Source organism: Lissotriton vulgaris, chromosome 1_2, assembly GCF_964263255.1.
Source record: "Lissotriton vulgaris chromosome 1_2, aLisVul1.2, whole genome shotgun sequence".
Lineage (NCBI taxonomy): Eukaryota > Metazoa > Chordata > Amphibia > Caudata > Salamandridae > Lissotriton > Lissotriton vulgaris.
The window spans coordinates 179,315,263-179,329,892 of record NC_141686.1 but is presented as its reverse complement, the minus strand read 5'-3'; the positions used below and the strand labels follow the sequence as shown (position 1 = coordinate 179,329,892).

General features: G+C 43.3%; 1 protein-coding gene across 1 annotated transcript; it reads right to left on the bottom strand.

Annotated features, from left to right (window-relative positions):
- Nucleotides 1-7,144: 7,144 nt before the first annotated feature.
- LOC147734833 (olfactory receptor 13G1-like) lies at nucleotides 7,145-8,104 on the bottom strand. The gene has a single exon (XM_086952496.1). The coding sequence runs from the start codon at nucleotides 8,102-8,104 to the stop codon at nucleotides 7,145-7,147; it is 960 nt and encodes a 319-aa protein (XP_086808622.1).
- Nucleotides 8,105-14,630: the final 6,526 nt, after the last annotated feature.

Below are 14,630 nucleotides of genomic sequence, written 5' to 3'. Positions count from 1 at the left end.
TCACTGAATTTTCAGCCGCCCTGATTCTATCCTGATAATAGGATGCTCAGCCCTTCTGATAATCACATGATAGCTCTTGAGGGTGATTATATACTCCCTCTTCACCTGGGCATATAATTCTTTCCTCCACTGCCTGTCTAAGCAGTTACAATCTGTTTTAGCAGTTCTCAAAGAGGTGTTATACTAGGGAGCAGATTTGTGTGCTCTTCCAGGCATTTTTAGTGTCCAGGGAGCGGTGCTGTCCTGTGCCTCCGTAATACGCCTATCCAAGGATTCACATGCACCTTCAGCATCTAATCCCCCCGGCAGCCCACCCTGAGAGAGGGCATTGTTAAACTTCTCCTGAGAGAAGCCAGCCCACTTCCGGTGTGCTGATTTCATCTTGAATTTCTCCTGTATCTTTACCACGGGCAACCTCACAGCGAAAGGAACCAGGAAGTGATCAGACCATAAAACAGGAAGCGGTGACTTTACAACTATAGCACCCCAGTTGGCAAAAATAGGGTCAAGTAAATGACCCAGTTGATGAGTGGGGGAATCAGATTTTAACATAAGTTGTAAAGTAGTCAGTTCCAGACATAACTCTCGAACCCCAGCATTCGTTGCGTCATCAAAGTGCAAATTGAAATCACCGAGCACTAAGAGTTTCTCATATCGAAGTGCTGGTTGTATGAGGCATTCAATCAAGCCAGGTGAAAAGCGATTGGGAGGTCCAGGGGGTCTATAGACCAGGAACCGTTTCAGGATGTAGTTTGAGGCCACCATGATAATAAAAAGATCAGTCTCACTATCTGCTATAACGACCGGCTCAAAAGAGCATTGGATGGTGTGCTTTAAAATTATCGCCACCCCCCCTCCTCTGCCAGAAGGCCTATCTACCCTGGTGATCGCATAGCCTCTAGGCAGTGGCTCAAGGATTTCAGGCTCTGAATCCTCATCCAGCCAAGTCTCGGTAATTAACTTCACATTTACCTGACCATTTAAAAAAGGTTGTAAATCTCCATTCTGTGTTTTTTAAGTGATCTACAGTTCAGTAGGCAGAGGTTCGAAGACAAGCTCACCACCTGAACCTCCCTCCAGGCACTCGACCTAAACGAACAATACCTGCACTCCCAACTTTTGCTCCCTCCTTCAATGCTGTGCCTACACAAGTCATCAATAGTGGGGCAGAGTGCATCAAGTTCTATGGACCTATACTGTAACTTTACTCAAAAACCACCAGGGGTTCTGGCCCCAGGCCCCGGATGGCCCCAGACGGCCACGGACGGCCACGTACGGGCGCAGAAGGGCTTGCCTTTGGTGCACCTTCTGCGCGCTGGTGGCGCGCCCGCTGCGCGGTCTCTGAGGCATGCAGCTTTTATGAGTGAGAGATCCCTGCAGCGAGTCCGCTAACCGGTTGAAGCGGAAGTGCCTGGCTCTCTCTTCCCCACCCTCCGAGCAACTGTACTAGTTACCGCGTCGGACCGAGGCGGGAAGGAGTGGAGACTGAGCCCAGGCTTCCGCTAAGGTGAGGATAACAAACGCCCCTAGCACTCCCCCGCAACAAATGTTGTTCACTGTTAAAAGAAATCCTGAGGCTACAGATACACTGCTGAAGTTGCACAATATTGTGCCCATAAAGCTTACACATTTAATGGTAAATATTCCAATGAGACTGCAGATGAGACCAATTACAACCTTTCGGTAACAACAGCGGATACATGGGAGGAGGCTAGACATCATCATCATCCCGCTCATGTAGAGAGGGATTCCATGGTCAGACTTTTTCAACAGGCTTGGTTTAAAACTAGATTTAGATTGATGGATGAAGGATTGTGTCACAGATGTGTTCTGTGTCAACAAATGAATGCAAGGAAAAGACCTGAGATGACACTGAGCTACAAAGGCAGACCAGGTGACCGATAAATTGGATGCAGTTGGACTTTATTGAAATGCCTATGTGTGTCATACGCTGACGACACCCAGCTCTTGTTCACATATGACAAGAATGAGGTGTTTGACGGGACTCGCATCAGAAGCTGCCTAGAGGCAGTATTTGGCTGGTTCAGGGGACACGGCTTAAAATGCAACTCCGACAAGTCGGAGCTGCTTTTCTTTGGCTGCGCCACTGAGCCAAATTGGAAAAGCTGGTGGCCGCAAGACTTGTTTCCACCTGCAAACGCAAGTGTCAAGGCAAAAAATCTAGGAATCATTGTCGACAATGATTTAACCTTTGGGCCTCAAATATCCTGTCTCTCGGGGAAATGTTTCGGGATCCTTCGGATGCTCAGAAAATTTCTCCCGTTGATCTCAATTAACCATCGAAGGGTCATTGTTCAAGCACTTGTTGGGTCTAGATTAGACTACGCTAATGCCCTCTATCTAGGACTCCCCAAATACCTTGTGAGGAGACTTCAAGTAGTCCAAAATTCAGCTGCCCTGGCTATCCACGGGCTCCCTAGACGCGCTAGTGCTTCTGACCTGTTAAAGGAACTGCACTGGCTTCCTATAGCCAAGAGGGTCCTTTTCAAAAGTCTGACGCTGACCTTCAAAGCCCTTCATAATATTGGCCCTAGCTATATCAGGAAACGTCTTGCTTTTTACAAACCTAACAGGGCCTTACGGTCCGCCTCCTTGTCTAAAATGGTTGTTCCGACCATTAAACGCGCCAGACAAGGCGGTCGTTCTTTTCATCACTTGGCTCCTTGTGCCTGGAATGAGCTTCCCCTTTCCCTTAGACAGATCCCCAGCCTGATGTCTTTCAGAAAGGCGTTAAAAACTTGGCTCTTCACCAGATAAGCCCCCGCCTCTCCTTGTGTTTTGCAGTTATGTTGCCACCCCCGAAGGACCTCTTCGCCAAAGCGCCGGGACACTCCTTCTGGAGTAGCTGTTGCGCTATAGAAGAATCTGATAACATAACATAACATAACATAACATAACATAACATAATGTGTTGAGATATGTCCTGGTGGTTGTGGGCATCTTCTTGCATTGGGGCGAAGCTTACCCGACCAGGAGAAACAAACAGTCATTCAGTAGCCAAGTTGTCGTTGAGGGAGCTGGCCCCTAGGTTTGGCTTCCCTACTTCTCTGGAGTAAGAACAAATGAATCATTTCAATAATGAGATCCTAAAATTGTTGTGTGCTGCATTACAAGTGGAGCAAAGACTAAATGGCGGTTATCGAACAGAGACTTCCGGCACAGTTGAGCAAGTGAATGGCGCACTGAAGTATATCCTAGCCAAAGTGTTTGCTGCAACATCATTGTAGTGGCCATATGCTTTGCCTCTTCTATTCATCAGTCTTCACAGTGTTCCTGATCAGAGGACAGGTAAATACCCTCATGAGATAACTGTGGGCAGAGGGATGAGATTGCCAGCTGGATGGGTTCTGGTGAAGAAACATGTTTGGGAAATGTACCTGGAACCTCTATGGTATGGCCCTTACCAGGTAATTCTGGTGACAACCAGGGCTGTCAGAATTGGAGGTCCTCCTAACCGGATTAATGCTGCCCATGCTCATAGAGTCGATGGTCCCCTTGACAATGTTCCAGGACTCTCCCTGGAGTACCAGCTGTGACTGAGAGACAGCAGGAACAGGTTAGCAAGGTGTAGGGGACCAGCGAGAGTCCAAAACAGCACATGTGTGGCCTGAGGGAGTCTTCTTGAATCATCCATTGAAGCTGAGGAAGGGACTGGTGCTGCAGTGACATGAGTGGGGGGCGGGAGAACATTGGCCAAGAAGACAAGAGAGATAGAGACTGAGTTTGCCAGAGGTACATGTGCCCCCTACCCTCGGGAGGATACAGAGGATTCTGACTCAAATGACAGTGAAGGCGAAGGATCGGCACTCAAGAGGTCGAAAAGAGCCAGGGTACCTTGTTGAAGATACTCTTTCATTGGATGGACACTTTGTTGCTGATGACAAGGAAAGAAAAGTTTGGGATTCTGAGGATAATATTGCAAATCCAACTGAACTTCCATGGAATTAATATTGTGGCTGGACTGTGTTCTGAATTTCCTTTGCCAATGAACAAACTGACATGATTTATCACTGAAATGATTGCTCATTTAACTGTAAACTATGCATTCACTAGAGACATGTAAATAAACTTTGTTGAAAGAATTATGAAGATTACCAAGGCCCGAGGCTGCTGAAGGAGCGTAAGGGTGTCATTTAGCAGAGTATGGAGTAAGGCTAGGAAAGTCTGGCTGGGAAAGTCTCAAAAGGATCTTGTAAATTGTTGAATTATATATTGCCTCAAATCTGATTTGCCATTTGCACAGGTCCACAAGTACAGCAGGTGCCCTACTGGTTGCAGATAATGAAATGGTAGCTATGAGATCCATGGCTGTCAAAAATCGCCTTGCTTCAGACATACTCCTCATGAAAGAGGGCAGAGTCTGCAGGATGTTAAGAGTCCAGGAGTGCTGCACCTACATACCTGACAAGGGGAAATTCTCGAATAAATATTTCAAAAATATTACTGATCTGAAGGAAGATGTGTAGGACTTGGAAGCTGCAGGTGCTTGGGAAGCAATTAGGAATGGATTAGCGGCAGTTGGCAGATGATTTGGAAACTTGAGAAGTGGCATATTGGGTTCCAATTTGAAACCTCTTGTGATAAATTCTCTTTGTGCAATATTCCTGGTTATGTTCTTTGATGGGTACAAGTACTCTTTGTTTCAAGTTATACTGCATTTATTAACATGCACTGCATATGTAATCATGAACCAATTTATTCATGTTTGTATGTATTTTGAAGTATATAATCATATATTAAAAATGCACATTGAAATACTTGACTAAAGTTAGCTTGGTAAAAGGCCTTAATAATTAATATTTTGCTGGCCTTGTATGTTCATTCTTTTGCAGATGTGTTCTCATGGTTTGAAAGCTAGAGAAAGGAATACTGCTGTATTACTGATAGCGAAGCCTGAGAAGAGAAATCTTGGCAAGGACATGCAGAACTAATGAGCAGAAGAAGCCACCTATTCATCACATATCAGGAACAAGAAGATATTCAAGGTTGCAGAGATTGTCCAACTTTGTGGGAGGGGAAAGTCAAAAGATGCTGCCGATACTTAAACATCATTATAGTTCAGATCAGATCCTTTTCGACTCTGTGGGGTACAGATTTCTCTATTTCCTTTGCAAGTGTGGACCTTTATGTTGCCCACTTATTAGAAAACCTCTACTGGAGGTTTCACTATGCTGAAAACTTGCTGCACTTCTGATACACCTTGAGACCTTTCCCCAATGCCTCCCTTGCCTCTTAAACTAAGAGCTTGGATTAGATAACTTTAGAATTATTCATGTTTAGAAAGGATGATTGGAATTTCTTTAATATACCCATTTCTATTTCTCAGTATCTGTAGTGCTGGGAATGTGTTCATTGCATGCCTTGTGCTATTGAATCAGAATCTCTTCCGTTGTTTCGCCTTGCCCATTGGAATTCCGTACCTGTATATTATGTTTTTGATTTGCATATATATTGGATTGATTATTAACTTGTAATAACCCCACTTAGTTTCCTTTCCGATTCCTGACCCTCTTTGTGTGGCCCCATGGGCTACAGGGAAGTTAAATTGTTTTATTAATATTGACTCCCTTAGCCTCTCAGTCACCTAAAAAGATTAATCATATGAGAAATGGCAATCACTTACCAGCACGCCTACAATGGCACATTATTTCTGCTATTTTACAAGCAGTCAAGTAAATAAAGTTTATTTACTATTTGCATGGCTGCTGGTCAATTTGTACGTAATGTTGGCTGTTTTGCCATCAGCCGGGAAATGAGTGAAGTTTTTTTGCTGTTTGCTTGATCGCTGGTCAAGCAGTGCATAAAGTCTAATAGTTGCGAGAGACCAGGTAAATAGTAAAGTTTATTTGCTATTAACATGTCTTCTGGCTAAATAGTGCACAAGCCCTTCTATTTAGTCAATGGCTGAGAAAATAGTGAAGTTGTCTTGTTATTTCCTTGGCTGTCAGCCATGCAATTCAGAATCTTGACAATTTAACCAGAAGCTGGGTACATAGTGACGATTTTCTGCTATTGGCATGGCCACTGGCTAAAAAGTGCTGGATCTCTGCAGTTACCCAGGTCATAGTAATAGCTAACCATGAGATCACATTTGTTTTATCAGTATTTTCTTTTTTGTCAAATACCACACCCAATAGTTTTCCAATCAGCTGTGTGCAGTCATGCCTAAATGCACATGGTTTGGACATGGTTTGCAGATGTGTGCAGCAGGCCCTGTACCCAATCCACCCCTTCTGCGATTGGCCTTTGGCTGTGTGTAGTGGGGTGTGGCACATGGCCTGGCCATAGGTTGCAGTTCCCGTTCCTGAAGCTTTACCAGCTTCTCCAGGTTTTTGGTTCCTAGCCAGTTCCACAGATCTCTTGGAGGCTCGCAACTGGCCCCAAAGCAACTACTCTTCCCCTAAAGCTCTGGTAAAATATGCTTTTTTTAATCATTTATTCACAGGAGGGTCTCTTTGGGGTGTACTTACCCTGCTCCTTATTTGGTGTTTAAGTTTTGTATGAGGATGCAGGACTGAGTGCCTACATTCTTTTCTGGTGGCAACAATATTTTTCTTGAATTTGCAGCCTGCCAACCATAACTTAAGTTCAGCAGGCCAAGCTTTCAGTTTGTTGATCTGAAAGGCCCAACAGAAAAAGAAGTTCCCTCGTTCAATGACTGTTGAATGTCATGGTCTATAGAGGGCCCTCAGTGTTGTAAAGTAATGGTCCATATATAGCTATAATTTAGGTCCTTCATGCAGAACAAAAATATACTGATATCTCGAAATACACTGAACTGATTTACGCCAAATGAAATAAAGACCTTTCCATGAGACAGTTCCGCTTTCAGGCGAAGTTTGGTGTAATTCGATTCAGCTGTTTCTTTGTGAGTTAAGTATCTTATGAAAATTAAACTGTAAAAAGTCACTCTTACGGCTGCAAAAGTTTTCATGTCACTTTGTCATACTAATCGAAAGGTATTGAGAAATAAAAAAAAATGTAATGACCAAATCTAGATAGGCACTTTTGCTTCCTGCCCACCATATATATACATTTGTTTGTGATATAGTGTTGATAGAACAAGGTCTGTAACAAGTAACAGTATGCAATTGTTGGATAACCTGCCCTTTTTCATAGCATGTTACAATTTTAAAGAACATATTTTCATAGAAATCATTTTAACAAGCGCCCCTTTCACCTCCTGGTTCCTTAGACTGTAGATTATTGGGTTCATTACTGGTGAAACAACAGCATATACAACAGATGCCACCTTGTCCTTTTCACCAGTGACATTGAGGGCTGGACGCACATAGGTGTAGATAATGCCTCCATAGAACAAGGTAACCACCAAGAGGTGAGATGAACAAGTGGAAAAGGCCTTCCATTTGTTGGCAGCTGAGCGGATCTTTAAAACAGAGGAGAGGATGTAGATGTAGGAAAGGATAATGAGTAGAAAACAAAACATGCCATAAAACACATCAGCTACAAATATCACAATGTCATTAATGCGGGTGTCAGAGGAAGAAACCTTGAGGATTGGGGGTATTTCACAAAAGAAGTGGTCCAGGGCAATCCTTCCATAGAAAGACAGCCTTGTGATTAGGGTGGTGTGGGCAATGGAGCAAACCAAACCGGAAAACCACATGGCGGTCACTGTAGTGATGCAGAACTTCATACTCATGATGTTGGTATAGCGAAGAGGGAGACAGATGGCCACATACCTATCAAAGGCCATGAGTGCCAGAATGAGAAGCTCTGTACCAAGGAACGATGAAAGAAGAAAAAGCTGTGTTAGGCAGCTCGAATAGGAAATTGACTTTGTTTCTGACATCAGGGTCTCCAGCATCTTGGGGATGATGGAGGTGGTGCAGCAGATGTCCAAGGTAGCAAGGTTCCCCAGGAAAAAGTACATGGGTGTATGCAGATGAGCATCAGCACCTATGATAGTGATAATCAAAAGGTTACCCGTGAGGGCTATTAAATAGATCAACAGGAACAAGGTGAAAAATGTGGACTGGAGATGTGGGTGATCGGAGAAACCAAGGAGGAGGAATTCAGAGGCAAGGGTTTCATTCAGTCTTCTGCTGGTTATCTGATGCATTATCTAGAGTGCTGGAATATTAACATAGTGGTTATTTTAAGTCATTGATGAAGGTGAAAATCCATAATATTCATAGACTTCTTTCTTGCAAATGTCAGGCAGATCGTCAATTCAGTGCCTGATTGTCCTCAATTAAAAAGTCATCAACTGCTATTGAAGTACCTGAATCTTCAATATACTTTAATAGTCATCTGCCAAGAGCTATACCGGCTGTTAAATGCCTGTAACCAGAGAGGCCAAGCCACAGATGGCGGAGGGGCCTTTAACAACCATATAGCCGAAGGCAGATGGTCTATAAGGTTTTTAGAAAATTCCGCCCGCAAACTGTAGAATGTTCTAAATCAAAAAGGGAGAAACATGAAGGCAAACATTGGATCAAGATGGATCTCAATACAATGTTTATACCAGCCATTATAAGCCAAGAGCTACTCCACTTGTCTTCAATGGGGCTCTCAACATTCCAATGTTCTAAGACTACTTATTTCATTGTTGACTTTAAACAGAATCATGTTTGCCTAATTTGTAGCGTTCTTATACCTGCATTTATAGCAATTTGGTTCCTGAATAATTAACTAAAATCCCTAGAGTCCCTGTGTTTTTTTTTTGTTATTTTTTATTAACAGTTTTTTCCTCATTTATAAGTACAGGACACAGCACGAAAATATTCAACATACAGGAAAATAAACCCCCCCAAAAAAATATACATTGACATTTCAATGGATTTCCCATTTCTGTTTCTACACAAATAATTCTAATACATATTTTGCCATACGTATTGAGCATCTTAAATCAAAATCTATACATTATTAGTCTCCTCCCTCTATTTGGTTATTGGTTCCCAAATTTTCAATCCCAATTTCCTTCCATTCTTTCCTTTTCGTGCATAAATTGCCTTTTCTAAATTATATACCTTCAGTATCCTAGCTAACCATTGATGATATGTCAGGGGTAATGGGTCAAGCCATGCTGTAGCAAAACATAGCCTTAATACTGCCATTGCCACAAAGATAAGATATCCCCCTTCCATCTGGGTACCATCAGCGTTCACTCCCAGCTATATTATTGAAGGCACTAAAGTAATCTGTATTGCCAATTACCTTTGGAACAATATCTCAATTTCCTTTACTACTGTACGAAGGTGGGTACATGTTGCGAATATGTGGACAATATCTGCCTGTGAAATTCCACACCTAGGACAATTAATGCCCGTTAGTCCCCCCCATTATGCAATTCTTGCCGGCGTGTAATACAGTCGATATAAAGTTTTATAATGCTTCGCCTGGAGGGGTGCAGAGCACAAAATATTTTGACCCATCTCTAACGACAGTTTAAAACATTCCTTTCCTATCTTTTGAGCCCACATGTCCCCCCACTTCTCCAGATCGTCCTGCTTGCGTTCTATTAATTCAAGATAAAATCTCTTAATTGTACAGTCTAGCCCCCTGAACAATCTCCATTATTGAGTTTTTCCCAAAACCCGATGATCGACCGGTTTTATTTGCTAGGAAGCTTCTCACTTGCAAGTATTAAAAAAATTGTCTTGAATCTACTCCGTATTTTTGCAGAATTTCTGAGAATTGCATCATTCCCTGTATACCCATAACATCCCCACTCTTTGAACACTGAATCGGCAAATATATCTTGAGGAAATGTAGGATTATTAATCATTCTTGTATATATATTATATTTTCCTAAGCCAAATCTCTTGCTAAAAGCCTTCCAAATATTATGCGCTGCCATAATCGTCTTGAATTGGGTTCTCTTGAAATATTTTGAATCAAATTGCTTAAGAGAAATTTTTTCCACCTCGTCCCCCAACAACAAAGCATATATTGGTATAGTTCCCAACTCATGTCTCCCCTTCGGCCTCTGCGCCCCCTAACAGGCCCGTCATGCACTGAAAGGCTGCTGCCCAATAGTATAATTTTAAGTCTGGGAGCGCCCAATCTCCCCTTTCCCTTGGGAGTGCCATGAATCGTAGTGCCCTACTTGTTTTTCACTAGGCCCAAATGAATCTATTAATCATGGACTCTAGAATCCTAAACCATTTGGCTTCGAAAAACAGTGGGACTGCCCTAAAAATATACAAAAACTTCTGCAGTATCAACATTTTAACAATATTGGTGTGGCCAACTATAGATAAGTGCAAGTTTTCAAGCCTGTCTAAATCCTTTCTTACTTTAGCAATGATAGGGGTTATGTTCGCTTCTACCAAGTTATCTAGATTTGAGGTAACTGTAATCCCTAGGTATATAACTGACTGCACCACCCGCTGATAATGGCATATCACATTTTGATTCTTTATTATTTGAGTCTTGGAGGTATTCAACAAGTAGCCTGAGACTTTACCAAAATTCCGCTCCTCCAACTCCACATGTGCTGTAGCCTCTGTGGGGTTTGGTGTATGGACCGCCACATCATCAGCTATCTTACAATGCCCCCTATGTGTGACTAATGGGATAATACTCGTTCATTCCCATTCTGCGGATCAGTGGGTCAAGGTACATGGCAAACAGTAAGGGGGAGCACGGGCACCCTTGCCTTGTTCCCCTCCTAATTTGTAATGGCAAAGTTGAACCACCATTTACCCTAATACAGGCTACCTGTGATCTATACAGTGTTCCTATTGCATTAACAAAACCATTCCCAAACCCAGCTCTAATTAAGATATACCATAGATAGTCCCAGTAGACCCGATCAAACGATTTCTCAGCATCTAACAGCATTACCGCCATCAGGTCCCCTGTGACTTCCATGGTATCGAGTAGAGTAATCAGTTTCCGAGTATGATGAGTAGTGCCTCTCCCTGGGATGAAGCCATGCTGATTACTAGTGACTAATGTGCCTATAATACTTGCGAATCTCATTGCGAGTGCCTTAGAGTACACCTTTGTGTCAGCATTCATTAAAGTTATTGGCGTATATGAGCCGGGTTCGCTTGGTGGCTTTGCCTTCTTCAGAATAATGACAATATCCACCGCAGCCCCTGAACCCGGTATTGATATCCCTATCTGCGCTTGTTGTATCATATTTATCATCTGTTTGCCCAATACATTCCAAAACACCTTAAAAAATGGCTGGAATACAAGGCAAGATGGCCACTGACTCTCCCAAGGCTACAGGCTATAGGCTGCGACCTGCTGGTTCCTGGCTACAGACGAGGTGATGCTGAGAGGCTTTCTACACTAAGACTTGGAATAGAGGCCTGTTCACCACTACAGAGAGCTTCGATTCAAGAATGCAGTGAAAACGTTGACAATATTCTTGCTTCTAATTTGGAAAAGTTGCCCCTTATAAAAACTTTACTTACTGAGCTATGCTCTGGGTGCCGGATTGGTTACGGCGGATACAGCTGTGCTCTGCCCCGGCTACCTTGATCGAAGCAAGGCAAGTTTTTGTCTCACGGATTGCGGAGCTGGTCAGTAGGGGTAGCAGGCAGTGCTGGTCGAGTCTAAGACGAGCTATGGCGCCAAAGATACAAAAAACGGCGAGGGAGCAGAAGGACTTAAAAGCCCAAAGAGAGAAAGATAAGGAGAAAGCTATATTTAGCGACCCAAGAGCCCCAGCAGCGAACTTAAGGTCAAAAATGCAATCACGCAAATATATGGAGGAAAAGAATACTTTAAAAGGTGTCGGTGAGCCAAAATCACACGATAAACTATTTGAAAGCAATGAAAAGACAAAAGAAAGGAAGGAAAAGCAGAAGAAAAAAAAGGCACTGGCGGTAAAAAGTCCAGCAAGGCTGTCGGGGAGGCGAGCAGGAGTTCAGAGAAGCCTCGTTAAGGCAGCCTACCTTACTGTAATCCTTTGCACCAGCAGCCGCTCAGAGCTCATCAACTCTACGGCTCTCTACGCTTTCCCCCACCACAGAACTGGCTGGAGATGTGCCGGCACAGCAAGAGGTGAGCAGCTGCGTGAGTCAATGAGGAGCGGCTGAGAGAGCTTTGGAGGCGCAGGTTACAGAGGGGGATGCAGAGCAATGGATCATAGAGGCTCCAGTAGAGGCATCGGTACCAGGGTCTGAGGCGCCCCATGCAAATTGTCAACAGGCAGAGCAGCGGCAGGAACTTGGATTATCGCAGGCATCTACAATACAGGGGATACAAACCGCGCAAAGTTGTCAATATCCAGAGCAGCGGCAGGAGTCTATGTCAGCACATGCACTTTCAACACAGGCGACGCAACCAGCGCAAGTAATAGAACCTACTGTGGGCCAACAGGTAGGGGGGGATAATTTAAGAGACAATGTGGGAGAAATTCTAGGAGCTTCAGCTGTCTCATCCTTAACAACCTGCAATGATCCTTCGAACAGGCTTGAGGGAGGGTCTTTGGCTTTTTCATTAATTAATGCATTGAACAGGAATGAGCAGGGTATAGTGGGACAGATACCAGGCCCTTTGAAGTTGACTCTTAATACAGGACCTATACTGGAAGGCCTTGATACTGCCACTTTAATTCTGGTTTCACCAAATGATGAATGTTTTTTTTCTCTCAATGAGGGAGAGGGTGAAGGGGAGGAGGATGAGGATGAATGATGAGGATGAAGGCTCTGAAATAGGCTCGATCTCTTCAGATGTAGAGAGTAGTACGGCCGCCTCAGGACTAGAGTCAGATACTTCAGAGCTAGAAGGGGACACAATACAATACATCAGCCCTCTCCGCGAAAACGAGATCTATCACGAATAGACTGCGAAATAGATCCAAAAACTCAACAAGCCCTCTACACCCGGAAGCAGTAAAAAGATTGGATTGGGACTACTCAGCCACCTCTCAGTAGGGCACAGGGATGCAGGGGGTAGGGATTAATCCCCCACAAGTACAACAACAGAGCCAAGCGCAGGCCTCTGGTTTTGATCTTGTATATATAACCCTGAAACAGATGCAGGGGGAGGGCAGGGCAGAGAGCCGGAGAGCTAGACAGGCAAATAAAAGAATACAGGGGTCCCTGCGGAAAGTAAATAAATTGTACTCAGACTTAGTGGGCAGGGTCACAGAAGTTGAGGAAAGAACTGGGAAATTGGAGGATGAAGCTCTGAAATGGTAAGATTTTAGGCAGGATCAAGAGAAGACAACATCAGACGTTCTGTGGAAGCTCGAAGATTTCGAGAATCGTCAAAGAAGAAATAACATAAGACTCTTGGGTGTGGCAGAAGGGAAAGAAGGGCAAGATGTGCGGGCTTTTGTTATTGAATTGCTCAGAGGCGCACTCCCGGATATACCTGGGTGGGTATGGGAGAATGAAAACCAGTGTGCTCATAGATTCCCCTTGTCTCAGAGAAAGGGCAATACTACAGATAAACCGAGAGCGATTTTGATCTACGTAGGGAACTATCTGTTGAGAGAAGAAATCATGAGCAAAGCTAAGCCCGAGGCTAAACGTCATTATAAAGATACAGTGTTTTTTGCAAGGCCTGACTTCTGCCACACTACAGTGGAAAGAAGATGGCGGATGAGGCAGTTAATAACACCATTCCGTAATCGGGGATGTGAGGCCTAATTAATGTTAGAGAACACACACAATTTAAATGAGGGTCTAAGGGCTAGTTTTAAGACTCTAAACTGGACACACGCCCCTAACATCAAACTTGCTACAACAAAAGGTATCCAGGAGTCACAACCAAGTTTTTTACTTTAGACTGACCACCATACGACTTACAGATTAAATTGTGAATTATATACTATTCATATGTAAATACCATTCAACTACTCATATATTCAGCATGCAACTAGGGTAGGAATTTTTCCCATCAGTTGCCGTTCTGTACCACCACAATCACATCATTTGGGTCCTCCTTACCCAGGAGTTAGTACAAAAAACAGTCACACTGTGTGGAAAGTGAGGACTGTGTGAGTGAGGAGACTGATGTTATCCGTTTAGCTAGGTGGTATCGGTATGGTGTTGGTGTGATATTTACAACTGAAAGGAAGCAGTGCAGTGAAAAAAGGTGGTGGTGAGTAAAATTAGGTAGAACTGAGTAGAATTAGTGTTTTATTGTTTTCTCTCAGACCCCCAAGTCTAAAAACAAGTGAAAAGTGAAAAGTAGATTTAACATAATATCTACTAGCAAGTGGTCGACATGTTTCTGCATATAGGCGGAAATTATCCTATGCATTCATCAGGACCTCGATGTTGCTACTGCTTGCATAACTAAGTGATAAGAAATAAAAGGGAAAAATATCACCTGAATGTCAGGTGTTGATATTCCACCACAATCTAAAACAGTCATATGGATAAGGAAAGAGAAAAGAGAAAAACATTTATCAAAGAATGCACTCCCAAGTAGCGATATTCTTGTGGTCATGTATATACAGTTTGATTGGCATGATATCACTCACCCAGTGTTTGTGGGGATGGCGCCTCACCTCACCTGGCTGCAGCTCAGGTAAATAAGGAGCACCGCTCTGTTAGCAAAATACAATTATAAAAACACTCAACCAATTCAGAAAAACAAGGCAAGAAGTGTTGACTCTTATATTTAAACACATATGTGGATAAATCTACTTATCACGAATCATTACTGAAGGA

Coding starts and splice junctions, on each gene's coding strand:
- LOC147734833 (XM_086952496.1), bottom strand. CDS start 8,104: ATGCATCAGATAACCAGCAGAAGACTGAATGAAACCCTTGCCTCTGAA.